At 39.3% G+C, this 26,315-nt stretch overlaps 1 protein-coding gene across 3 annotated transcripts in view; it reads left to right on the top strand.

The window, feature by feature from the left end:
- Positions 1-3,296: 3,296 nt before the first annotated feature.
- The window catches only part of AP1AR (adaptor related protein complex 1 associated regulatory protein), a 42,533-nt gene continuing 19,514 nt past the window's right edge, over positions 3,297-26,315 (top strand). For all 3 annotated transcript variants that reach the window (XM_050791332.1, XM_050791333.1, XM_050791331.1), the window contains exons 1-2: positions 3,297-3,413; positions 25,917-25,965. In XM_050791332.1, coding sequence (XP_050647289.1) covers positions 3,331-3,413; positions 25,917-25,965 — 132 coding nt within the window. In that variant the 5' untranslated portion in view covers positions 3,297-3,330. The remainder of the gene's footprint in view (positions 3,414-25,916; positions 25,966-26,315) is intronic.

The following is a 26,315-nucleotide window of genomic DNA, read 5'->3' as shown; positions in this document are numbered from 1 at the left end:
AAGTTTTAAAGCTTACCATGAAGATTCTTGATGTCAAATTTGGTGAAAAATTGCACAATGATAAATTCCCATAACCCCTAAGATTAGCTTGGTAATTTATTTAATACATTTGTAGAAAAAAAATTAAGTAACTCCCCTCAATTTATTATAACCTACCCATATTTGAGTTATTACTTTCGGAGACAGTCAAATGCCTAGGCAGACAAAAGGGGTCCCCAGAAAATCTCCCACCTGCCCCACAAGTGTTTACATCAGATGCTTTTGTGCAGATGAGGGAACCTGCCCAGGGCCTTAGCATGCCCGCATGCGCACTGGGGGAATGCGGTGGAACCAGGGCAGGGGAAGGAGCCTGGCCTCTTCAGTTCCTGTGTGGTGGCCTGGGATTCAATCTGTGAGGTGCTTTTTCAGTCCCCTGTAGTAGCCTGGGATTCATCCATGAGGTGGGGGCCTGATAATAGGACTCCATCTCGCTTTGCTGAGTTTTTTCTTTTTTTCCTTTTGCCCAATAAAATCCTGCTCTACTCACCTTCCATGTGTCCACGCGTCTAAGTTTTCCTGGTCATGTGACAAGAACCTGGTTTTAGCTGAATTGCGGGGCAAAATTCTGCATTTCTAAATGTTTGCATTTCTTATTAAACTTTAATTGAACTGGTTATCAATCTTTTCTACTGAAGGGTCAAATTTAAACTTTTTTTCTGATTACAGAAGTATTAAATAATAATTGTCAAAACTGAGAAAATAGAGAAGAGAAATAAAGCTCCCAACATTCACAATCTTGAAATAATTACTGTTACCATTTTGATATTTACCATCCAGCCTTTATTTTCAAGAAACACGTGTAAGAAAGAACGTGAGAATGTATCTGTTTTGTTTTAAACATCATTTGGAACATACATATAATTTTCTATCCTGATTTTTCACACATTATTCAGTAAGCAGTATTCCATATTATTAACGTTTTAAAAAATATATTTCTTGTGTCTATGTAACAAGAATACACCAGCAAATTTCATCATCCTTCAATTTTTGAGAATTTAATTTGTTTCTGGCTCTTGGTATTTCCAAATGATTTCTAAGAATGAGTTTCACTATCTGCAGCAGTTTAGAATAGTATCATTTCATTGTATCCTTGCAAATACTGAATATTTCCATCTGTAAATCTTTGTTAACCTGACAAGTGAATCAATACAAATGACTAAAACATGCATTTTAATTTGCATTATTTTGCTTAGTGAAGTTTTTAAACGTCTTATTCATTTGTATTGCTTCTGAGGATCATTCATATCCTTGAGATCAGATTTACTACAAAAAAATTATTTTTAAGTGAGATTTAGTTTTAATATAGGCTTATAGAATGCCTATAGGAAGTGCTCTGTCAAGTCTATAGCTATATTTTTTAATCAAACTTTTTATATTGAGACAATTGTAGTGTCACATGCAGTTTTAAGAAATAATATACAGATGACCGTGTATACCTTTAATCTAGTTTCCCCCAATGGTGACATGTTACAAAACTATTGCAGTAACACAACCAGGATAACTGACATTAATATAGACAAGATGCAGGATTTCCATCCCTGACCCGTGGCAATCAATTATTCTGTTGTCCATTTATATAAACTTGTCAATTCTGAAATGTTACATAATGGAATTACACAGTATATAAGCCTTTGAGATTGGCTTTTTCTTTAACCATAATTTCCTACAGATTCATTTCAAGGTGTGTTCATCTAGTGTGTTCCTTTTTGTTACTAAATATTCCATAGGATAGATGTGCCAGTTTCTGTAAACCTTTATAGTTGAATTCTAATGACTATTTCATTAATACATTTGTCTAATTTCAAGAGTTGGAAGGAGAAAAGAAACTGTATTCAACTATTTAGGAAGTCATTCGGTCATCCCAACATTCACTGAAAGCAGACCATTGGGACAAATGTTATACCATGCTTCTGATTACAAAAATAACTAAAACCCAAATAAAATAAAAATTAGTTAAGTAGCAGCGCTAAGATTGAAACCAGATAGGTATTTAAAGCAGCAAGAAAATGAGTTCAGAGAACATTTTATCATCAATAAAAACTTTCTAAAATCTAACAATTTTTCTAGGTTTAATTAAACAGGCTAAAAACTTGATGTGTCCAGTCCATGAGAGCATCCTCCTATCCACTGGACTAGGTGTCTACTAAGCCACATCTTATATCTATTTGAGGCCAACTGTCTTGAGGCCAAACAAGACGCGAGTTACATGGTAGCATTTGAGAGGGCTGCGGACCCATCAGAGCAGCCTTCTCTTCCCATCTACAGCAGTTCTGGGCAGCATGCTTGGAATGGCAACGCTGGCGTCCCCGAAAAACCTCAGCCCTCTTGCCAATTTCGTCTGAACCCCAACTACCCGACCCCAAAGTATTTGAAGATCTGATTTTAAACAAAACGAGGCCAATAGTGCACCATTATTGTTTCCCTAAAACGCTAACAGTATGGAGATTAAGACACAAACCAGAGACCGGAAAAAAATATTGGTGCGTTCAAAGTAACCTCAGTTCCCGACTCTATTCTCCACCTATGGTGCAATATTAACAAAAACTAAGCACACCATGCAGAGAAACGCCCTTTCGCACTTATAACTTCCGGCCTGGGACTCTAGCTCCTCACACGCCTTTGATACAAAGTGCGAAGGCTGAGCCTTAACCATGCCAAGCCCAGCGTCCTCCGGACTAGGATGCCCGAAACTGCAATGAGAGTGGGAAATTTCCTAGTCAGGTCAAGGTCCAACAAAACAAACGTCCGCACGCAGAAACTGAACCGTCTCGCAGGCAGAGGCAGCTGAACCAGCAGCGAGCGGAAGTGACGCAAAGGCCGGTCACGGGAGAAGGCGGGGCCCCGAGGCAGCGCGCCCAATTGGGGCGCGGTAGAGGCCGGGGGTGTGGCAGCGTCGGCGGCGAGCGGGGGCCTGGGGGTGCTGGGGGGCGGGGCCAGGGTGTAGGCTCGCGGGGACTGGCCTCCTTCGGCAGCTGGAGGCGGTCACTCGCGCAGGGCTGGGGGCTGAGGCAAGAAGGGCCATGCTGGCGGCGAAGGAGTCTAGACCCTTCAGTCCGGTGCTCCTCCCTCGCGCAGCGGTGGCTCTACGGCCGCGGGAGTAAACACTGCCTTTGTTCCCTAGCGCCTCGTCTCTTTCGTCGCCCCGTCCCCTCACGCCGCCGCGCTCCGGCCGGTCCGCCCTCGGTCCCTGAACCCCATTTCGGCTCGTGCCGCGCGGATGCGGCTGCCGGGCCTGGGATTGGGCATTGAGCGGGAGGAGGAGGAGGAGCGGCGGCGCCTGGGCGGCATGCGATGGGGAACTGCTGCTGGACGCAGTGCTTCGGAGTGCTCCGCAAGGAAGCGGGGCGGCTGCAGCGAGTAGGCGGCGGCGGAGGGTAAGCCCGCTGGGGGAGGGGCCCGGCCCCCGTGGCTCCTCCTATTCGGCCCCCGGCGGGGAATCCCTTTCGCTGTCCCCCGGCGGCTGGAGGTGGCGGCCGAGAGCCCTGCTACACTCACTGCTTAGCAGACGTCAGACGGGTGGTCGTGTTGGAGGCCCAGTGTGGGGGCCGGTCTCTGGGCCTCCTCGGAAAGAGGTAGAAGAGGGGGCGGGGTGTCGCTCCTGCCAGGGCACCCTGTCACGCGGGGAAGGAGTCACGGGAGACATCATCTCCAGGAAACAAGGGGTAACCTCGCGCTAATGGGCTGTAGGATCGGCTCCAGGGCAACCTGGACACACCCTGCGCTGAGCTTGGATTTAATGCCAAAGCTAGTATCCCTGTATCTGACCCTCTCTTTAGCTCAGGCAGAGCAGGTGGGATCTGGCTACGGACTTAATGCCTCAGATTGATTTTACGTAGAAGTCATTTGGATGCTGGAGTAAAAGAAGGTTTCAGATACTGATGAACTCTTTGATAGCTACAAAGACTTGCTGAATTGCAGAGTTCCCAATGGGCATTCAGATTCTTGGTGCTGGTAACGCAGGGGCTATGTGTAATTTTTTCATATTAAGTTTTTGAAATTTCGAGAGGAATTCCTTTCCCTGATTGCTACTCAAACGTCCTATAACATCAGGTAAATTGCAGTCCCGAACTTAACTTCTCTTAAGTAAACCTGGGATATGCTTAGGTTTTGTATATGCACCATCCACAGAATAGAAATTTCATAATTCCATTTTTGTGTATTTTATTTCATAGATATTGAAAAAATTAGAGCAAATTCCTTTGGGGTTGACTTTGTTGTTATTGAAAATCTGAATCAAGCCAGTTTGTGTAAGGACTATTTTGCCCTTTCTGAAACATTGCTAATTTTTCATAATCTGTTCCATTTAACATTATTGGGTAATAAGATGTTCAACATAAATAAATTGAACTAAATGATCATGATTTGAATCTTTGGTAATGGAGATCTTATAAAATATAATAGGATTCTCATTCATTAGGCATTGTGTTACCTCTCTGATACAAAGTAGCTAAGGTTTTACACTAATTATCCCTAGAATGGAAGAGCAAGGATTTGCAGTTTGTGCCTAGTTTTAATATTTCGATTTCCCTAATTTAAGAGTTCTTACTGTTGAGTGGGACATGACAGCTGTTTTATCTTGTCATCCAGGATCATCTGATTTAAGTATTTCTAATTTTTATGTGTGAATGCAATTTACAAGGTCAGGCTGCTTAAGTAGGCTTGCCCAAAAACTAGATACCACACAGTCTTTGGCTTTTACTAGTATTCGTAGTTGTGTTACAGGGCGTTAAATTCTAGCTCTAAGAAAGTTGGTTTGTGGGGAGCAGTACTTCTAAATGGATAAACAAAAAACTTTGTACTTGACTTTGGACTACATGATGTGTCTGTGGGACTTTAGTTTTGCTTTTTTTATGTGGTCTCCGTAGAGTACAGCGTTAAAATTGTATGTTCAACTCCCTCAGCTTATGAACGTGGCAGCATAGGGAGGTGGCAGGAGGAAATCCATGAATCAGCGTGAGTGTTAATTGTCTGTAGATATGCCATAAAAACATAAGCAGGTTGACTATGAGTATTTCTTTTCTTTTCTTTTCTTTTTTTTTTTTTTTTTTTTTTCTGAGACAGAGTCTCGCTCTGTCGCCCAAGCTGGTGTGCACTGGCGCGATCTCAGCTCACTGCAACCTTCGCCTCCCGGGTTCAGGCCATTCTCCTGCCTCAGCCTCCCAAGTAGCTGAGACTACAGGCGCCCGTCACCACACCTGGCTAATTTTTTTGTATTTTTAGTAGAGACCAGTTTTCACCGTGTTAGTCAGGATGGCCTCAATCTCCTGACCTCATGATCCGCCTGCCTCAGCCTCCCGAAGTGCTGGGGTACAGGCATGAGCCACCGCGCCCGGCCAGCAGGTTGAGTATTTCTTACCTGAAATACTTGCTTTGAAGTTCAGATTTTTATTCATATTTTGGAATATATGCATTGTATATGGTTCAGTATCTGAAAATCTGAAATCCAGAATTCTCCAATGAGCATTTCCTTTGAGTAACATTTTGGCAATCAAAAAGTTTCGGATTTTGGAACATTTCAGATTTTGGGTTTTGAGGTTAGGTATACTCAACCTGTGGTTGGATTTTTACTGTTTGTGGGCAAAACTCCTTGAACAAGTCCTGTGGAGGCAGTGAGAGTTTATAGGTTGTGGACACTGTCATCTAAAATCATATAATGGTGATATTAATCCTATTACTTTAAGTCTATAAACATAGGATTTGACAGTTCCCTTACTTGAATTTTCTTTTTTTTTTTTTTTTTTTTTGAGACGGAGTCTTGCTCTGTCGCCCAGGCTGGAGTGCAGTGGCCGGATCTCAGCTCACTGCAAGCTCCGCCTCCCGGGTTTACGCCATTCTCCTGCCTCAGCCTCCGGAGTAGCTGGGACTACAGGCGCCCGCCACCTCGCCCGGCTAGTTTTTTGTATTTTTTAGTAGAGACGGGGTTTCACCGTGTTAGTCAAGATGGTCTTGATCTCCTGACCTCCTGATCCGCCCGTCTCGGCCTCCCAAAGTGCTGGGATTACAGGCTTGAGCCACCACGCCCGGTTTAACATCAATTTTAATACTGTTTTAGCAGCTTCCAGTAAGCATGTAGAGAGAGATGGACATAGTTACTTGTGCAGTAAGGTTAAACTGTCTCTTATTTTAATTTTTTTTAAAATCAACTGTTTTGATTTTCTTTCAAGTATAGGTCTGGATAGTTAGTAGTTCTTCTAAAGGTGAAAAGTTGAGGAGTAGTCACAAAAACTTGATTTGATCCTATATGTCGTTGTAGTGACCACAGAAGAAGAGAGTGTCCGCAACTTTTTTAGCTTGATTTAAGCTAGACTTCACAGGGATGCTTTCTGATCTGAGGCCTGGTTTCTGAGTCTTGCAGATCGACATACCCCTGAGAAATCTGAAACTCAGATCACTCATTTTTTACTATTCAATCTGAAAACCAGAATTACCACTTTTTCAGTTTATAAAATACTAGGGAATTCTAGTATTGTATATTCTAGGATATGTTTCACCGGTCAGAATATCAATATCAGTGTTGAGGTATGTTGGAAACCTTACTACTAATAAAATTATTTGGTGATTAAAGCAGAGAGAATTAAATGTCTTTAAGGAAAAAAACCTAGGCATCTTAACGAGTCATACTTCTTCACTGGAGTTTTGCCTGCCAACACTTTCTACAGGGCTCCATCTGCTGGTCAGTTCTCTTGTTTCTCTGAGCAGGCCTTTGTATATTTCTTAGTTTTTTTTTCTTTCTCAGATGGAAGACCGAATTAAGTTTTATTGTGTTGTATTTAATTCGTATTTCTATATTACTATATAATTCCACATAGTGATTCCACTTAAGATAAACTATAGTTTTTATAGAAAGGTATAACCATATTTTGTATCCTTATCAGTACGTAATATTTGTTCGCCTTTTTGGCTCTGGCAGCAAAGTTGCTTTCAGGCAATAGTTTACAGTGATTTGCTTTTCCATTCCTAGTAAAAATGCTTTTAATAATAACTGCTAACAGTCCATTACTTCCTATGTGACAGGCACTGTTCTAAGTAGGGCAAGTAAGTATACATATTATATATATTATAGGTTGAAAACTGAAACTTAGAAAGTTGAACTTTCCCAAGGTAGCAGAGCTGGGATTGCAACTTAGGTCCCTCTGAATTCAGAGTTCTTATCCTTAACCACCACAAATAGTTCATGGCACTTATTCTATAGGTAAACATTTGGTTGCTATCTCTCTCATTGCAGTATCTTGAACTTTGTCAGAGCTGGGATTGCAACTTAGGTCCCTCTGAATTCAGAGTTCTTATCCTTAACCACCACAAATAGTTCATGGCACTTATTCTATAGGTAAACATTTGGTTGCTATCTCTCTCATTGCAGTATCTTGAACTTTGTCACCAGAAGAATTTATGAATATACCTGAACAACTTGACTCTTTATTCTGTGTGCTAAGCTGTCTTTTTCTTGAACCTATGCACTTCACTTCTGCAACATCACCTTTATCTTGTTTTTCTGTTTCTCTCCTAGCTATTCTTACTGTCTGTTAAATGTGGGGTTTTTCCTGTCTTCTCTCTTTTGTTTAATTTCCTTCATATGTGTATTACCTGCCCCTGAAGAAAGTTACCCATTTCTATGATTTCAACCACCACTACTTCCAAATCTCATCTTCTGCTTAGAGATCTTTTCAGTTGTCTACCTAAGAGGAACTCTTGGATATATTCAATTAAATCTCTATATATTATTTTCAGTCTCTCCTTAAACATACTGAACCTATTTTCTTCCTGTCTTCTGCCATAAACATAGCCTTTCAAACTGCTTAGTCAGCAGCTTCCAGACTACTGTCTCTATTGTAGCTGTCATACTTCAGCCCACCCTCCCTTCCTGTCATGACTTAGGCTTTCTAAAAGCCACATTGGATTGTTTCTTTCCTTTGTTCAGCAACTTCCATCTGCTCCCTGATTCCCATAGCTAAATTTCTAAGTCTTTTTTTTTTCCAAGAAGGAGTCTCGCTCTCTTGCCCAGGCTGAAGTGCACTGGTGCGATCCTGGCTCACTACAACCTCCGCCTCCTGAGTTCAAGTGTTTCTCTTACCTCAGCTCTGCAAGTAGCTGGGATTACAGGCACCCGCCACCATGCCTGGCTAATTTTTTTATTTTCAGTAGAGACAGGATTTTACCATGTTGGACTGACTGGTCTCGAACTCCTGACCTGAAGCAATCTGCCCACCTCGGCTTCCCAAAGTGCTAGAATTACAGGCATGAGCCACCGCGCCCGGCCCTAAATGTCTAAGTCTTTTTTCCTTCTGTAACAGCATGATGAATTACATGGCATTCACATGTATGGCATGATGTCCATTTGTATGCTCAGGATTATATTTAGTTCTATATTTGGGTTTCTATAATCTCTTTGTCAAAAAATGTCAGGATACTAATCAGTGAGAAAAACATTAAAAGAATAACATTAAAGCTATTCTAATTTCAAAAAACTTGTCATTCATAAATCTTAGCATTTTAACATTTTTGATAAATTACTATCCTCCCAGCTACTAGTTTAAACTTCTGACAAAGCAATGTAACTTTAACCTGTTTTTACCAATGTTATTCTCTCCCATCCTCTCACTTACCACTTTCAATGTCCTATATACCAGATGGACTGTGCTTGTTCTTGTTTTCCTAAAATACGCTGTTTTCTTCCCCCTCCCCCCAAGACGGAGTCTTGTTCTGTTGCCCAAGTTGGAGTGCAGTGGTACGATCTTGCTCACTGCAACCTCCGCCCCTCAGGTTCAAGCAATTCTCCTGCCTCAGCCTCCTGAGTAATTGGGATTACAGGTGCGTGCCACCACACCTGGCTAATTTTTGTATTTTTTAGTAGAGACGGGGTTTCACCATGTTGGCCAGGCTGGTCTCGAACTCGTAACCTCATGATCCCCCCACCTTGGCCTCCTAAAGTGCTGTGATTACCAAATACAGTGTTTTCTAACCCTGTGCCTTTGTGGGTGATGTTTATTTTCTTTTTTATTTTTATTTTATTTTTATTTTTTGAGATGAGGTCTCACTCTGTCACCCAGGCTGGAGTGCCGTGGTGCAATCTAGGCTTATTAAAACCTCTACCTCCCAGGCTCAAGCAGTTCTACCTCAGCCTCTCAAGTAGCTGGGACTACAGGCGCAGGCCACCACGCTTGGCTAATTTTTGTATTTTTTGTAGAAACACACAGGGTTTCACCATGTTGCCCATGCTGGTCTCAAACTCCTGAACTCAAGTGATCTGCATACCTCAGCCTCCCAAAGTGTTGGAATGACAGTCGTGAGCCACTGTGCCTGACCTCTGTGATATTTCTTCTTTTTTTAGTTTTTTTGTGAGCTTTCACTTACCTTTACCTTACTTTACTTACCTTCCCTATGAAACTCGCTCCAAGCCCCTGAAGCCATATTATCTCCCTGAGGAAATAATATTTTCTACAGGCTTATTTTTGCTGTATATCAAGGGTTGGCAAACTTTTTCTGTAATGGACCAGATAACACGTATTTTAGGGTTGGCAGGTGGTGTGGTCTGTCGCGACTACTGAACTTGGCTGTTTTAGTGGAAGAGCAGCCATAGACAGTGTTTCAACAAATGAGTGTGACTATATTTCAATGCAACTTTATTTACAAAAACAGGCAGAGGGCCAGATTTGGCCAGTGGGCCATATTTGCCAGCTCCTGGTATCATATGTACCATGATATAGGCTGAGACCTCCTCAAGGTCAAGGACTGTGTTTTATCACTCTATCCATTCTCAGTATCTTACGTTTGTTGAATGAACAGCCAGAAGAGTTATTTGAACTTGTAGGAGCTACAAAACTATAATTTCTCCTATCATTCATTTTTGTTATGGCCTAAAGATAATTCCCTAACTTTGGCAAAAACACCACATACCCAGATACTTAAACACATACCCTACCAGTTTTATATTGACTCACCTTTTTGTTTTTAAAGAGATCATATTGAGTACCTTTGAGAATTTTAAAAATATTTATTATAATATATATTGCTAAAATATAGAAATCAATAGTGTCATCATTAGAAGATTTATTTTGGTTCTGCATGTTTTTCAGTTTTGAAAAAAATATAAAAGTGTAAGATGTTTCTCTTGGAATTTCAGAAGATAGGAAGGAAAACAGTAGTGCATTTAAATGGATATGGATTTTTTAAACCTTCTTTGTTAAACCTTAAAGACTCCCTAAGGCTCTGGTCTGAATCTCATTCTATTCTTCCCTAATACATTTTTAGCTTTTTTTTTGAGACGGAGCCTCGCTCTGTCGCCCAGGCTGGAGTGCAGTGGCCAGATCTCAGCTCACTGCAAGCTCCGCCTCTCGGGTTTACGCCATTCTCCTGCCTCAGCCTCCCAAGTAAGTGGGACTACAGGCGCCCGCCACGTCACCTGGCTAGTTTTTTGTATTTTTTAGTAGAGACAGGGTTTCACCATGTTAGCCAGGATGGTCTCGATCTCCTGACCTCGTGATCCACCCATCTCGGCCTCCCAAAGTGCTGGGATTACAGGCTTGAGCCACCGCGCCCGGCCTACATTTTTAGCTTTAATGTACTTTTCCTGGGTAATAGTACTTCACCTACTACCTATATGCTAATAAGTTCAGTCATCTCAGTCTGAGCTCTGAAATATCTAATTGCTACTGTGTAGTTCCACTTAGCTATCAAACATAACCGTAAATTCATTTTATAAAGTTGAATTCATCTTTGTTTCCTTCTCATAGCCCTTTCCTCCTTTTTCCTGTTTAAATCCCAGCCTTTTCTACTGCTTTGTTCCCTACCTTGTAAGTGGTATAAGTAGTCACCTAAGCCATGAAACTAAGAACCGTATCAAGTTCCTTCCTGTTACTCACCCTTCAAACCCAGGTTATCAAGTCCCTACCTTCTGAATGGCCCCTACATGTTAGATCTTTCTGACATCTATATCCTCTCAGCCTTAGAACAGACCTTTCTGTCCTCTATATTTATAGTTCTACCCTCCTGATATGCCCTTTTGAACTTATGTCTCCCAAATCTGAAAACCAAAAGGAAAGCAACACGAAACCTTATGTAGACTCCAACATCTCACTCTGTTACCCTAACTACCATGTCTCCCTCCAGCTATTACCCTATCTCCTATCTTTTCCCTTAAATATTTTTCTTAGGAATTGTCTGGTCTTGCCTAGTCTTGATGTCTTCTTTGAGAAGTGTTTCCTCACTTCTCACTCAGTCTTCAAAGTAACCTAATGTTCACCTTCCCTGCTGCTGCTCCCCTCTGCATATTCATTTTCTTCTCAGTTATGGCATTTTGGAGTCCTTCAAAACTTCTGTTAGACTCTTCTCACACTATATTCTCCTTAAAGAATGACCTGCATATGGCTGCTAACCTAGGAGTTGTCTTTGACACTGTTCCCTATCATCCCACTTTTCCAGTCCATCCTCAAGACCAGATGATTTTTTTTTAATCTCTTAAATAACTTTTCAGTCCGCCCACTTCTCTCGCTGCTGCCACATTAATCCAGGCTGTCGTCATTTGTTGCCTAGATTTCCAGTAATTCTGTGTGTATTCCTTGTTCGCCATTCTCTGACACTACTTTGTTTTCCTTCATGGCACTTACTACTCCATGACTTTGTAGACTCCGAGCATTTGTTTGTCTGTTGACTGTTCTCCCTTAATAGCGTAAAAATTTCATGTGGTCAGAGACTTTGTTTGTTTCTGTATCTCCAGTATGCCAGCGGTGCTTGCCACATAGTAGCTGCTCAATAAGTATTTGTCAACTGAGTGAATAGACTATCAAGTGGGTCTACCCACATGTACTCCTGACCTTTTTCAATTTATCCTGCACCCTGGAATCAAAGTAGTCTTAAATGCACATCTCATACTCTGGTTTCTTTTCAGAGTCAATAGATCTTTTGCCTTTTAAATGCAAATCTGTGACACAAATACAACATAAATTCTAAAGTGGCTTACCAAACTTGTAGGATAAAGACTGAAATCTTCATGGAGCTTTCAAGGCCCTGTGTTAATCTTTTCCTTGCCTACCTCTTCTTTCTCCTTTTATTTTTTTATTTTCGCTTCATGTGTGGCACACTTTTCCGTGAATCTATTTCTTTCCTTTTTACTTAGATAACTCCTATTCACTCATCTTGTAGATGCCAGCTTAAGAATTCTTTCCTACAGAAGTCTTCCAAAACCATCTCCTACCCTCCAGAGGGTAAGTCTGCACATCATCATGGAACCATCTGCTTTTCTTCTGTGCATGTTCTTAGTTTATAGTTATACTGAAATAGTGTGATTATTTGGTTAGTGTCTGTCTGCTGCTCTCAATAAAAAGGAAGGAGTTTATGCCTTTTTTTCCATACCATTGAATGAATACCTAGCTCTCAGTTAAGTGCTTAGTATATATTACATGTTCAGTAAATACTTGTTGGCAGAATTAATGAATACAGTATCTTGAATATGTCAGGTTCTTTTCACTCCCCCTTGCCTTTGGTACCTGCTGCTCCCTGAAACATCTCTTTTATCTGCCTGGAGGCCTGGCTCATTCCTCTGCCTCAGGCTGATTTTTCATGACACCTCATCTGAACATATCCCCTCTCACAGCATAGTAGTTGTTAATTTCTGTGTGTCTACCCTGTTAAATTATACGCCTTTTGGATACATGGGTTTAAAATATTTCAAATGTATAGCTATGCATGTTGCTGTATTACATAGCTATGCCTGTCGCTCAGTAACTTACAGAAATAAAAAATTGGAAGATTCAGTGGCATAGATAACTGAGTGGCAACAGTTTCCAAAAGAAGAGGGTTGTCAGTGATTTCAGATGCTGCACACAAATTGCAGAGGACAAACAGCAAAGAACTAAAAGACCTCTGAGGTCCCTTCTCATTATTAGTTTCCTTTAAATCAGGCTGTTAAAAGGCAATGACTGTTTTTTAAACCCTTGCATTATGTCTTTGACATGTTTGGAGGGAAGAATTTGTCTCTTCTCTGCCAAGGCATAAAATTAAGTTTTTGAACATATTCTTCCTAAATGTGGCTTTATTAGGAAGGAGCTTATTAAACAGTAAATATGATTATTATTACTACCTGTATTAGGGTTCTCCAGAGAAATGGAAGCAGTGGGAGATATCTGTATTTCTATGTTTACATGTGTATAGATATAGATATAGATATAACATGAGAACTGTCATAAGGAATTGCCTCATATGATTATGGAGGTTAAGTCCCACAATCTGTTGTTTGCAAGCTGGAGACCCAGGAAAGCTGGTCGTGTAAGTCTCCGTTCATAGGCAGAAGACCAGCATCTAAGCTCAAGCAGTCAGGTAGAGAGAATTCAATTCAACCTTCCTTCAACTTTTTTGTTCTGGTCAGGCCCTGAATGGATTGAATGATGGCAGCCCACCCACCTTGGAAAGGGCAATTTGCTTTACTCAGTCCACCAATTCAAATGCGAGTCTGTTCTCTAACACCCTTGCAGATGCACCAGATACAATGTTTAGCCCAATATCTGGGCATCTGGTGACCCACTCATGTTGACATATAAAATTAACCATCATATCACCTTATATCACTGCTATCCCTACCTGGAAAAATCTGTTGATTTTATCCCTTGAGATTTGAGTGGTTAAATCTCTATTGAAATATTTGATACTAATTGAAAAACAATGTTTCCATCATCTTTGTAATAGTTTTTGCCAGGCATTAGATTTATAATCTTTCCAGTCTTCTGTTCTGGAAAAAAAAAATAGCAGTCTTGGGAAGCTTTTAATTTTTAATAGCCTTTGGAACAATTTAAGATGATTCTTCATCATTTATTTATAGTGTCAAGCAAAACACAGGGAAAGACTTTCTTGTTTTATTCTAACAGATATTAAGAGGAATATGAAGAAAAAGTACAATATCAGTGTAGAATTTGTGATAATTTTTCAGTTACCTTTTACTTAACTTTGATACGAGTATTTGCCTGCTATGCAAAATAAAATGAGAAGCATAAAATACTGCATTTTAAGCCTATTTTTAACAAGACTGGTTTTGTCTTTAATAAAAGTATCTTGAAATCTACCTTGAGAACGTCGATAAGTGAATATGTATGCAAGTATCTCCACTTTTGTACCACGTTAGTTTCAAATTCTTCCAGATTTCTGTATATGCCTCCATGGTTCAGAGTATTATGCTCCAAGAACCAGTCATAGCCTTTTTTTTTCTACCCCTCTGATGTCCTTTACATGTTTGAATCTGTCTTAGGCTGTGTTGACATAAAGGAATATCTGAGGCTGGGTAATTAATTAAAAAAAAAAAAAAAAAGGCTTACTTGGCTCACAATTTTGATGTCTGGAAAAGTTCAGGATTTGGCATCTGCATCTGGTAAGGTGTAGACTGCTTCCACTTAGGGGCAAAAGGTGAAGGGAAGCCAGTGTGTGCAGAAATCACACAGCAAAAGAGGAAGCAAGGAGGGAGTGCTAGGCTCTTTTTAACAACCTGCTTTCATGGGAACTCACTTGTAACCATGAGGATGAGGTTGGCACCAAGCCATTCATGAGGCATCCACCACCATTACCTAAACACTTCCCATTAGGCCCCACCCCTAACAATGGAGATCAAGTTTCAACATGAGGTTGTTAGGGGACAAACATCCAAGCTGTAACACAGTCCACTTTCACATCTTCAGTAGTAGTAGAGTGGATACGCAGAAGCCTACTTTATTTCATTTAGAGACGGCTCGCAGGACCATAAGAATTACATGTAAATGAATGTCCATGGATGACTTGGAGGGACTCTAGACTGTTAAGAGGAAAAGTACACTTCTGTTTTCTTTAAATCGTTGTTTTTGGAGCCTCTTTCAGCTCCTCAACTTCTACCCTACTTAACACTCCTGAATATAAATGTTCTTGAATGGAATAGTGGATTGTTTACTTATCAAATTACTTATCATCATCTTCTTTCCTCCAGGGCATGTGACTGGATTCATGAAAGTTAAACGCACATATTATGTGCCCCCTAATCATTTTCTTCACAGCTCAGCTTTATGTGATACTGCTGTATTGCTAGAGAATTCTTCCAGCTTCTCACATCACTTTGTCCTTTATCGTTTCACTGCTGGCATTTAAGGCTTATATCTTGGATTTACCGCATTTATTTTTCTCTTGTACTTTCACTCTTGATATTGCTGCTTTCACATTACATCCCCATTGGGATTCTGACACTTCTCCCATCATCTCTTATTTTCCAGTCCATCTCCCAAACCAGATGATTTTTATCTTCTAAATATTTCTTGAATCCCTCCACTTTTCTCACTGACACCACCCTAGTCCAACTTATTCCTTGCTTAGCCTCAAATTTGATTGCATATGTTATTCATACGTTCATTCTATACATTTATCCCCACTCACTGTTTAGGACTTGTATCGCTCTTGGCACTTACAGGAGCAGCTTCTTATATGAACCAAGGTTTACTTCTGGTTCAAGTCGTACATTTCTATTCCTGTGCAGTGTTGTGTTACATGAGTAGGCCATAATTACTTCACCCTTCTGTTGATGGGCCTTTAGATCATTTCCAACTTCTTTTTTTTTTTTTTCTTTTTCTTTTACAAACTACCTCAATTTGTGCAAAGAGATAAATGTCTCTTTGTACACATGTGCAGAAGATTCTTTAGGTGGATATACCTGGGAATAGAATTGCTCAGTCATAGCTTATGTACCTCTTCAAATTTACTAGAAAAATAAAACTTCTTCAAAATAATTATATTATAAACTTTTACTGATAATGAATTTTTATTGTTCCATTTCCTAACTCTTGGTATTGTTAGATATTTTTTCAATCTGTTGATGTGAAATGCAATCTAATACTTGTGTCAAAACTTTATTGTACAATATTCCTATATACCAGCAACAAATACTGCATATTTTAAAATTACCTTTTAAGATAGCAATGAAAAAATATAAGAGATGTGTAATCAATAGATGTGTAAGACTAGAACAATGTTTTTAAAGACGCCATCTAAATAAATGCAGGGCAATACCATTTTCATGGGTAAAAAGACTCACTGTGCTTAAGATGTCCTCCGCCTATTTACTAGAAATTTAGTGCATTTGCAGTTAAATTCCTAATAGGAATTTTTTGGAACCTAAGCTGATTCCAGCAATTTTTATGGAAGAGCAAAGGGCCATAAAAGAGCCCACAAATTTTGAAGAAGGAAACTTGTCGTATTGGATTACAGACTCTAATAATTAAAACCCTGTTGTATTGCCACAAGGATAAACTAATTGGCGAACGGACTGGAATATAATATCCAGGCTCTCTTAGTCAACTTGAAGGTGAAACTCAGTAATGTTTATTTTTAAAAGTCAATTGTTTTATACCACAGGATAAGAACAACTGCTTTTCTAAAACAGAATTGTCAAGACTAATTACCTATATTGGAGGGTTTCTAAATGTATCATGCCTAGTTCAAGGACTCATAACCATTTTTTTTTTCTTTTGTACATCAACTTCCAAAGGTGTGCAGCAGTCTCCTGTCAGTAATAATGCAGTGTTACACTGATTTTTGCCCAAAGATGGGTGAAGGAGGCCTCCTTAGATTTACTCTTGCCATTTTCTCTTGTTTCCTATGGTACCTCCAACATTCACACCTCCCCAAATCTCTGGTCTGTATGAACTTGGGGTTTTCTTACAGAGTTGTTTTGTTGTCATTATAAACGAAATTGATTTGAGATTCAGCAGGTTTAGTCAGAAGTTACAAATGTGAAAGCAGAGAATACTGGTTTTTAGCTTCCTTATTTTTAAGCAATTATGTTTGCATAATAGAAGAATCTTAGATTGTTCTGTACCAATTTACACTATAATTTTATTTAGCAAATGTGGGAAGCTTTGTACAATATGACCTACTTATAGGCTAACAATAGGTCTAAAAAAGTAGGGTGGCTATTTTCCTTTATTTTTAGATTCTTAAGCAGTTATGATTGAAAATATTAGATCAGATTTTCTTTTAACTTTAAATGTCACCAGATTTATACACTCCTAATTTTTAGTGAAAACCTTTTTATGAATGATAGTTTATTAATAAAATGTTTTATGCATAATACAATTAAACTTATTTTTTTCTTATAAGAGTGTTCTAAAAGCATATAACGTGAACAGTGTTACATATAAAATTAGCACACTTTTAGATTCCAGCCTATACACATATTATCAGAACATGCACAGCAGTGTTTTCAACTACAGAACTGTGATGGATTGAACATGGAGGGGGAAGAATTGAGGAAGAGCTAAAAGATATTTATCTATGCTTTACCTTGGATGTATGTTGAAAAGAGCTTACTTTTTGGAGTTTAGATACTTTACATATTTTTTTGTACTAAGCCTTCAAAATCCAGTGCATATTTGACACATAATAGCCTTTAAAATTCAGACTAGCCACATTTCAGTTGCTCAATAGCCACTTATGGCTAGTTGTTATCATACTGGACAGTGCAGATCTATCCAATAGGATAACAATACTTCATAGGATGATTCTGGGAAGGAAATGAATACAAAATACATATTCTAAAAATAAGCTTTGTTGCTGACCCATCATAGGTCCTCAGTAAATGCAAGCCTCTCTTTGCTCTCCATTATATTAATAGCTTGTTATGTTTTGGGTTTTGTAGTATATGTAGTTGGAAACTTCAAGTCAATAAAATATTGACTTTTTTTCAAATTGAAGAAAATAAAATGTTCTTATTTTTTCTCTAAACTAACAGTAATTGAGAGTCAACTTTTGTAATAGATATTGCTGCTTTTGCTCGTTTTGTTTCCTGTCTTTCCTTCTAAGACTCAATTTTCACCTAAGATTATTAGAAATGTACATTAATAGTTGGCACCAAATTTCTGCTTTTAGACTGTGATCCAGTTTCCTTTTGTCTCATTTTTTTTTTTTTTTTTCCGAGACGGAGTCTTGCTCTGTGCCCAGGCTGTAATGCAGTGGCACAATCTCGGCTCACTGCAAGCTCCTCCTGGGTTCATGCCATTCTCCAGCCTCAGCCTCCTGAGTAGCTGGGACTATAGGTGCCCGTCACCGCGCCCAGCTAATTTTTTGTATTTTTAGTAGAGACAGGGTTTCACCGTGGTCTTGATCTCTTGACCTCGTGATCCGCCCGCCTTGGCCTCCCAAAGTGCTGGGATTACAGGCGTGAGCCACCGCGCCCGGCTTTGTCTCATTTTTTAAATGATGCTGCCCTATATACATCTAAAACTTCATTCTTGAAAATATTGTCAACCAGCACCTATGTAATAATGAAATTACTACACAGTACTTGGGGGACCTGAATAAGATGAGTTATGTGATTTTTCCTGTGGCTACTTTTGCTGTCCCATTAATACATAATTTTAGGCTGGGTGTGGTGGCTCACACCTGTAATTCTAACACTTTGGACGGCTGAGGCAGGCAGATTGCTTGAGGCCAGGAGTTCGAGACCAGCCTGGCCAATATGGCAAAGCCACATCTCTACTAAAAATACAAAAATCAGGCCTGGTGTGGTAGCTCACACCTGTAATCCCAGCACTTTGGGAGGCCGAGGCAGGCGGATCACGAGGTCAGGAGATCGAGACCATCCTAGCTAACACGTTGAAACCACCTCTCTACTGAAAATAAAAAAAAATTAGCTGGGCATGGTGGTGGGCACCTGTAGTCCCAGCTACTTGGGAGACCAAGGCAGGAGAATGGCGTGAACCCAGGAGGCGGAGCTTGCAGTGACTGGAGATCGTACCTGTGCACTCCAGCCTGGGAGACAGGGCAAGACTCCGTCTCAAAAAAAAAAAAAAAAAACATAAAGCAGCCAGGCATGGTGGTGCACACCTGTAGTCCCAGCTACTTGGGAGGCTGAGGCAGGAGAATCACTTGAACCCAAGAGGCAGAGGTTGCAGTGAGCTGAGATCACACCACTGCACTACAGCCTGGGCAAGAGTGAGACTGTCTCAAAACAAACAAACAAAAAATACATAATAGTTTTGTTTGGGCCACCACATTGGTGATTTCATCGTGTCCCAGGCTCTCACCTTCAACCTTTTGGGTCAGGTGAGAAAACCAAGGTAAATTTAGTAATTTAAAATGAGAAATGTAACTGTCAAGGAACTATATAGTACTTGTGTCTTTAGGTAAAGACATTATTTTACTATAAGCATAGAATAACAGGGTGGGAGGTGCTTAGTGAGTGTAGATTCAGAACAAAGAAAGTTAATTATGCAGTTCAAATAACCCATCACCTTGGAAGACTACCATCCACTGGGACTAGATAGCCCAGTTCCTTGAACCAGGGGACTTTTCTACAGAGTTTGGCTGAGCTCTACCAACATTTCTTTCTCTATTTTGTATTCTTCTGTTTCTTATATTTTGCACATCTTTTTAAAAATATGATTAGCTTCCTTCTCTTTCTTTTAAATCTTACAGGAGCCCTTCTGTTTCCTAAGTTAACATGTGAAGGTAACTGATCCATGATGTATTGTTTATAGCTTTAATTTCTATTTTCTTTGTTTCCAACTTACTGGGAGATAACTCACTCTTCCTCTGTCCCCAAGGAAGAGACTATACTTCCATTTCTCCATATTGCTTAGAAGTAAAATCCCTAGAAACAGTAGGCCTATGTATGTATTGGTAGTAACATGAAGTGTATGTATGGGAGGGGGAAAATTGCTGACATTGCATCTTTGTCTACAGACAACCTTATTGGGACAGCAAAAGCAAGCAAGATAAATTTCCTGGGTGTGAAGAAAAGAAGAAAAGAAAAGTACTTTTACTGATCTGAGATTGAGAAGTAGCTCCAGGGTTAAAAATAGGAATACTTTTAAGGGGGTTTTGGACTGATGTTTATGTTGACGTTGTAGGTTTTGAATTTGAATAGAGGAGTCTCACCCAGACTCTTTATATGAATGTCAAGCTCAAGGCATCTAAAAACACACACGTGCTTCTTTCCCAGGCTTCCTCATCTTGGTAAATAACAAATCCATCCTAATTGTTCAGGCCTCAGAGTTAGGAGATAGTCTTGATTTTTCCTTTTTACACACATCCTTATATCTGATACATTAGCAAATTCTGTCAGCCCTGTCTTCAGAATTACTTCTCATTACTCCCACTATTGTTACTGTGATTCAAGCCACCATCATTTCTTCGCTGTACTATTATAATAGCTTTCTAATTGGTCTCTTAAAACATATGTCAACTTGTCTTTTAAGGATCTTCCAGTGAAGTTCTTATAGCTAATACATTCTTAAGAAATGATAGAATTTAAAAATCATTATTTTTGTACTCTCTAGTGAAATAATGGAACTGAGTACTGATTATCAGTGGATGCTAAAAACCATTTGGTAAAAGCTTGATGTGAAACATTATGATGGATAGATTAGGCTGACATAAATATCCTAACTTACAGATCATCAGTAAAAGTGAGGCAGGCAAAAATAAAGTTCCTTATGGTTTGATTCAATAGCAAGTACCATAAGTGAAGCATTCTTGCCTAAAAAAATTAAGCTCAGTATAATCAGGCTTTTAAATCAAATTACTAATTTGCAGGAAATACAGGGGATAGAAAAAAAAGTTAAAGAGGAAAAATATCAGGTAAATCCAGAAAGTAAGAAATTTTGTACACTTTATCTAACAAATCACAATTTATCTAACAAGTCAATGGCATGAAAACAGACACTGGTGCTGAGAAGGGGCTGATATGGACTAAAAGAGGTACAAGAGGCCTAACAAGCAAACATACTGTGTGGCTTTTGTTTGATTCTAATCTGAACAAATCATGTGTAAAAAGATAATCGGGGAAATAGAAATATAGACTGGACTGGACGTTAGATAATAGTAAAGATTTACTTTAAATTTTGTTGGTATGTTAGCTTTTCTAAAAAAAAAAAAAAAAACACCAGTTCTTAATACTTAATTAGAGATGCCAGTTGAGGTAAGAGTAATATAACATGTCCGAGATTTGCTGTAAAATACCAACAAAAAAATAAAACAAAAAGGAGTATAGTATAAATGAAACATGATCAGGAAGTAGTAACTTTTTAAGTGGGGTAATGGGTGCAGGGGGGCTTATGAATGTCTTCTCTCTGCTTTTGTGCATATTTGAAAAGGTTCATGATAAAAGTTTTAAAAAACAGAGTGAATGCTAAAACCAAAAATCTCTTCTGTGAGTTCTTACCTAATTAATATTAAAATCTAAAACTCCTCCCATGGTCTATAAAGGCCTGTGATCTGACCCTGGCTATCTCTCAGACCTTGTCTCCCTTCCTTCTTCATTCCAGCCATTCTGACCCTCTCACTTTGTGCCAAGTAGAGTTTTGCCTCAGAGCGTTTGCATTTGCTTTTCCTCTGTTTAGAATTCTTTTCCTCCAAATATCCGTCTAGCTGGCTTCCTCATTTCCTTGGGACCTTTGTTCTACTTTTGCTTTAACCGAGAGGTCTGCCTTGACCACCCTACATAAAATAACCTCCTGGTCGGGCCCAGTGGCTCACGCCTGTAATCCCAGCACTTTGGGAGGCTGAGGCGGGCAGATCACCTGAGGTCGGGAGTTCGAGACCAGCCTGACCAACATGGAGAAACCCTGTCTCTACTAAAAATACAAAAAATTAGCTGGGCGTGGTGGCGTATGCCTATAATCCTAGCTACTCGAGAGGCTGATGCAGGAGAATCGCTTGAACCCGGCGGGCAGAGGTTGTGGTGAGTCAAGATCATGCCATTGCATTCCAGCCTGGGCAACAAGAACGAAACTCCATCTCAAAAAATAAAATCAAATAAAATAACCTCCCTCCTCCAATCACTATCCTCACTTACTCTAAGGTACTTTTCTTAAAATTAAAAAAAAAAAAAAAAGTATAGGCTTGGTGCAGTGGCTCACGCCTGTAATCCCAACACTTTGGGAGGCCGAGGGGGGTGGATCACCTGAGGTCTGGAGTTTGAGATCAGCCTGGCCAAAGTGAAACTCCGTCTGTACTAAAATTACAAAAATTAGCCGGGTGTGGTGGTGGGCGCCTATAATCCCAGCTACTTGGGAGGCTGAGTCAGGAGAATCGCTTGAACCCTGGAGGTGGAGGTTGCAGTGAGCCAAGATCCAGCCACTGCACTCCAGCCTGGGTAAGAGTGAGACTCTGTCTCGAAAAAGAAATATATATATATATATAATTTTTATAGATTTAGGGGGTACAACTGCAGATTTCTTACCTATATATATTGCATAGTGAGATACCATCTTATGCCTATAATCCCGGCTATTTGGGAGGCTTAGGCAGGAGAATCGCTTGAACCCGGGAGGTGGAGGTTACAGTGAGCCGAGATCCAGCCACTGTACTCCAGCCTGGGTAAGAGTGAGACTCTGTCTCAAAAAAGATACATATAATTTTTATAGATTTATGGGGTACAACTGCAGATTTTTTACCTGTATATATTGCATAGTGAGATACCATCTTGCGCCAGTCAGAATGGCCATTATTGAAAAGTTAGAAAGCAATAGATGTTGGCGAGGATGTGGGGAAAAGCGAACACTTAGCCACTGTTGGTGGGGATGTGAATTAGTACAAACTTTATGGAAAACAGCATGAGGTACTTTTCTTTCATGGCAATTACTATCATCTGATGCATTTATCTATGTGTTTATTGTCATTAATTCCCAAATTGTTAGCTCCAAGGTGGCAGGGCCTTTATCCGTTTATTGACAGTTGTATTGCCAGCACCTAGAACAGTGCCAGGCACTTGAGAAGCACTTGATAAATATTTGTGAAATGAAAATATAAAACTTGGCTTAAGGTTTAATAGTTGAGTACTTCCATTCATTTCCCCAGTTCTTCCGCTTACCCTTCACTTATATTCTCATCCTTACCTAGGAGCAAGTAGTGAAGGATTGATTGCCAAGAGCCTCATCGAGAACAAAACTGAAGGAAAGAACAGAAAATGTCAGGATAGTTTATTATAGGAAACATTGTAAAAGGCATATTCCAAATTTGCTAGGCTTTTAAGCATCCAATAATAGGAAAGATTTGAGTTTTCATTTTTCATTTCTTAATAGCTCTCTGAAATCTGAAATGGTCCCTTCAGACCATTAGAAAGTTGATTTTCTAATTATTTTTAAAGTATATATTACATAGAATATAGAAAAGTATGTGAAAAGTTATGGTTTTATATGACTGGAAGTTGGCAAAATGTCAGTGACTGAATTTAATGCATCACATGTCTGAGGGTCCTATTCAGTCATCAATAATGTTTGAACAAATAAACATAATTCAAGCATACTTGAATAAGTAACTCTTAATTCATGAAATATACACATATTATGTTTCTTGGTATTTTCAGATAAGTTACAGGATAAAGCTCCCCTGATAAAAATGTTACCCCAGAGTTTGCCAAATTGAATACTTACTTTATCAGTATAATCTTAGCTTTTATTGTGGTAGGAGTCAAGATACGCATTTTGTGAGCAAAGTCTCAATCTGATCCATTTTAAAAGGAAAGTTTGAATTTTTTCCCAAATATATTTTGCTTTTCTCATTTTATTTATTGCTATTCTTAATTTGCTCCCTTGTCATATCACTTATATTCATGTTTATTAATCAGGATTTTGTGGGGACGGAAGCCCAGTTAAAACTATCTTAGGCAAAGAGTAGCATTTATAATAGGGATGTTAGGTTTCTCAACTAATAACCAAAAACCATGAGCAGGGTGGGATGCATCTGGTTCTTAGGGATGATTTTGATGCTGTCAGAGCACTCTTTCAGTTTAGTTCATTCCTCTCATTGCATGTTGTCAGAAAGCATAATCCCCAGCAACTCTCTAGAGCTCTCAGAAGGATATTGTCTCTCCCTGCTCAGTTTCTGTGTAACCCTGAACCAGTCAAATGAGGTGTGAGGGATTGACTGATTCTAGCTTAGTCAGATACTCAGGAATTCAAAGTCATGTGAGAACATGAGTGTCCTCACTATAGCTGGCTGTGGATAGAGGGGATAGAAAAGGGAGACATTTACAACAGATAACACTTTTGCCTACTACTAAAGTTAGTTTGTATTATCTATGTATAATTAGACTAGAACATGGTGTTCTGCCATCTAATATAAATGTAGTATAACAGTTACCTTGGTTTCGACAGTATTCTACTTAGCTTTGGGCTTTGCCACAGCAGTGAAGTCATACTGATAGTATTACTGAGCTTTATTTTGATAAAGCTTTATTTTAATTGATAGTATTACTGAGCTTTATTTCTAATTATTCAGCTGTACCACTCAGTAAACCTGGAGGAGGAAACAGATTAATCAGAGACAGATTCTTCATTCACGGAAGATAGTGATGGTTGCAGGGAGAGAAGCATATAGCACTGTAAGCAGGAATCCTAATGCCAGAACCCAGTGCTACTACTGAAGGTTCAACTCATTTCTGTATTTGTTTGAGAAATAAAGAAGAGATTAAGAGTGGAGGCACTAGATAGAGGATTAAGGGTACTGCATTTATGTTGGATATACTCCATGACATCTGTGGATTCGTAATACCAAATTCTTTGCTTTTTACCAATGATCTTAGTGGGCAATGAGACAGATTTGCATCTATCAGCAGATAAAGATTATAGCAGGAACAATAGTTCCTATAGTTTCATTGCTACTTTTTTCCTTCAGTCATGATATGACATTCTCTTTCACTAAACCTTCATCCACACACATACACATAATACAAAGAATTCTGCACTTTGGGAGTCCCAGAATTACTTGAGCCCAAGAGTTTGAGACCAGGCTGGGTAACATATTGAGACTTCGTCTCTACAAAAATAAGTGAAGCCAAGCATGGTGGTGCATGCCTGTTTTACTAGCTACTGGGGTGGCTGAGGCAGGAGGATCACTTGAGCCAAGGAGTGCAAAGCTGTGATGACTTAGGATTGCGCCACTGCTCTCCAGCCTGGGCGACAGAGTAAGATCCTGTCTCCAAAAAAGAAAGAAAAGCAAACGAATTCTGACCTGTCCTAACCCCAGGATTCTTCCTGTTTCTTAAAAGTGTGCTTTCTGTCCATGAATCCTGATGCTTTAGGAACACTTAGTACATTTGGATCCCCATTGTACGGGGATGGAGTTCTCCATCAGTTTTGGCAGCTGTAACAGGAGCCACATTGACTGAAAGTCTCAATCTCTGGGCACTTCCACTTACAAAGGACTGTGAGTGGCCCTGTCCTGGGATGCCAGCTTGGATGCTGTAGTATTTAGAATGTAGACGTATGTTTGGAGAACATATAATAAAGAAGATTCCTATTTGACTACATATAAGTTTAATAGGGGCAGAAAAGAATGATTAAAGTCAATATTTGGCCCTAGTTGGAAAAAAATAATGTAATGGATTATTTGATTGACATGTATATGCATTGTTTCTCTCTTGTATTTGTGAGGGCATGGGAAGATAACAAAGTCTTGAATAAAGATACATGATTCCACCACCAAAGATAACTACTTTTAGCATATTGACATATATCCTTTTAGTTAATGTTTTAGATAGTTAATGTTTTGTGTATTTTTAACAAAACTGAGAACATATTTTTATATATTATTTAACACATCAGTATTTTTGACAAGGTACTTGATGTAGTAAAAATAATGAGATACATGTTCAAATGTGTTCTACTCAATGTAGTAAATACAGTAAGTTAATTATTACAGTAAATATTAGTACCAATAGAAAGAAATATTAGTTGACTAAACAAAGCTATAATGAAGTTTAAAAATCTGGACTTTTTATATTCTTAGATAAATTTTTTTGTTCTTTTTTTATAAATATAACTATATGTTAGAGATTTGAAAGTTGCTTTTGAGGAAATAAATGCTTTTATGCTACTATATTAATTCAATCATAGAGTTAATTGTGTTTTTAAAAGTTATTCTGTTTTCCTTCCCAGATCCAAGTATTTTAGAACATGCTCAAGAGGTGAGCACTTAACAATAGAGGTAAGTAGTCGTTAATTTGATTGGATTAAAAGTGCCTGCAGAAAGGCAGAAGGGGCTTTTGGTTGTAAAGAGGGAAAGATCTGGACCCAAATTTAGAATGAACTGTTTATATTTCAATAGTATTCATGTTAGTGAAGATTGAAAGAGTTGGAGCAGTGGGGAAGGAATGAATAGGAAGAAGTTTGCAGAGGATTATGGTTCTGTTTTTCTAATAGCTTTTCCCCCCACCCTACATAAGTCAGGGAGAAGGTACTCTTCTGTCAGTAATAGTGGCTCACTAGGGCAGTGGGTATAATGAGAGATGGTTGGCCTGCCCCAGCAGGGAAAGTCCAGAAACAAAGCAGGAAGTT

Source organism: Macaca thibetana, chromosome 5 (assembly GCF_024542745.1).
Source record: "Macaca thibetana thibetana isolate TM-01 chromosome 5, ASM2454274v1, whole genome shotgun sequence".
In the NCBI taxonomy this organism is placed as follows: domain Eukaryota; kingdom Metazoa; phylum Chordata; class Mammalia; order Primates; family Cercopithecidae; genus Macaca; species Macaca thibetana.
Note: the sequence above shows the minus strand (reverse complement) of the source record. Positions and strands in the feature narration are given on the sequence as shown.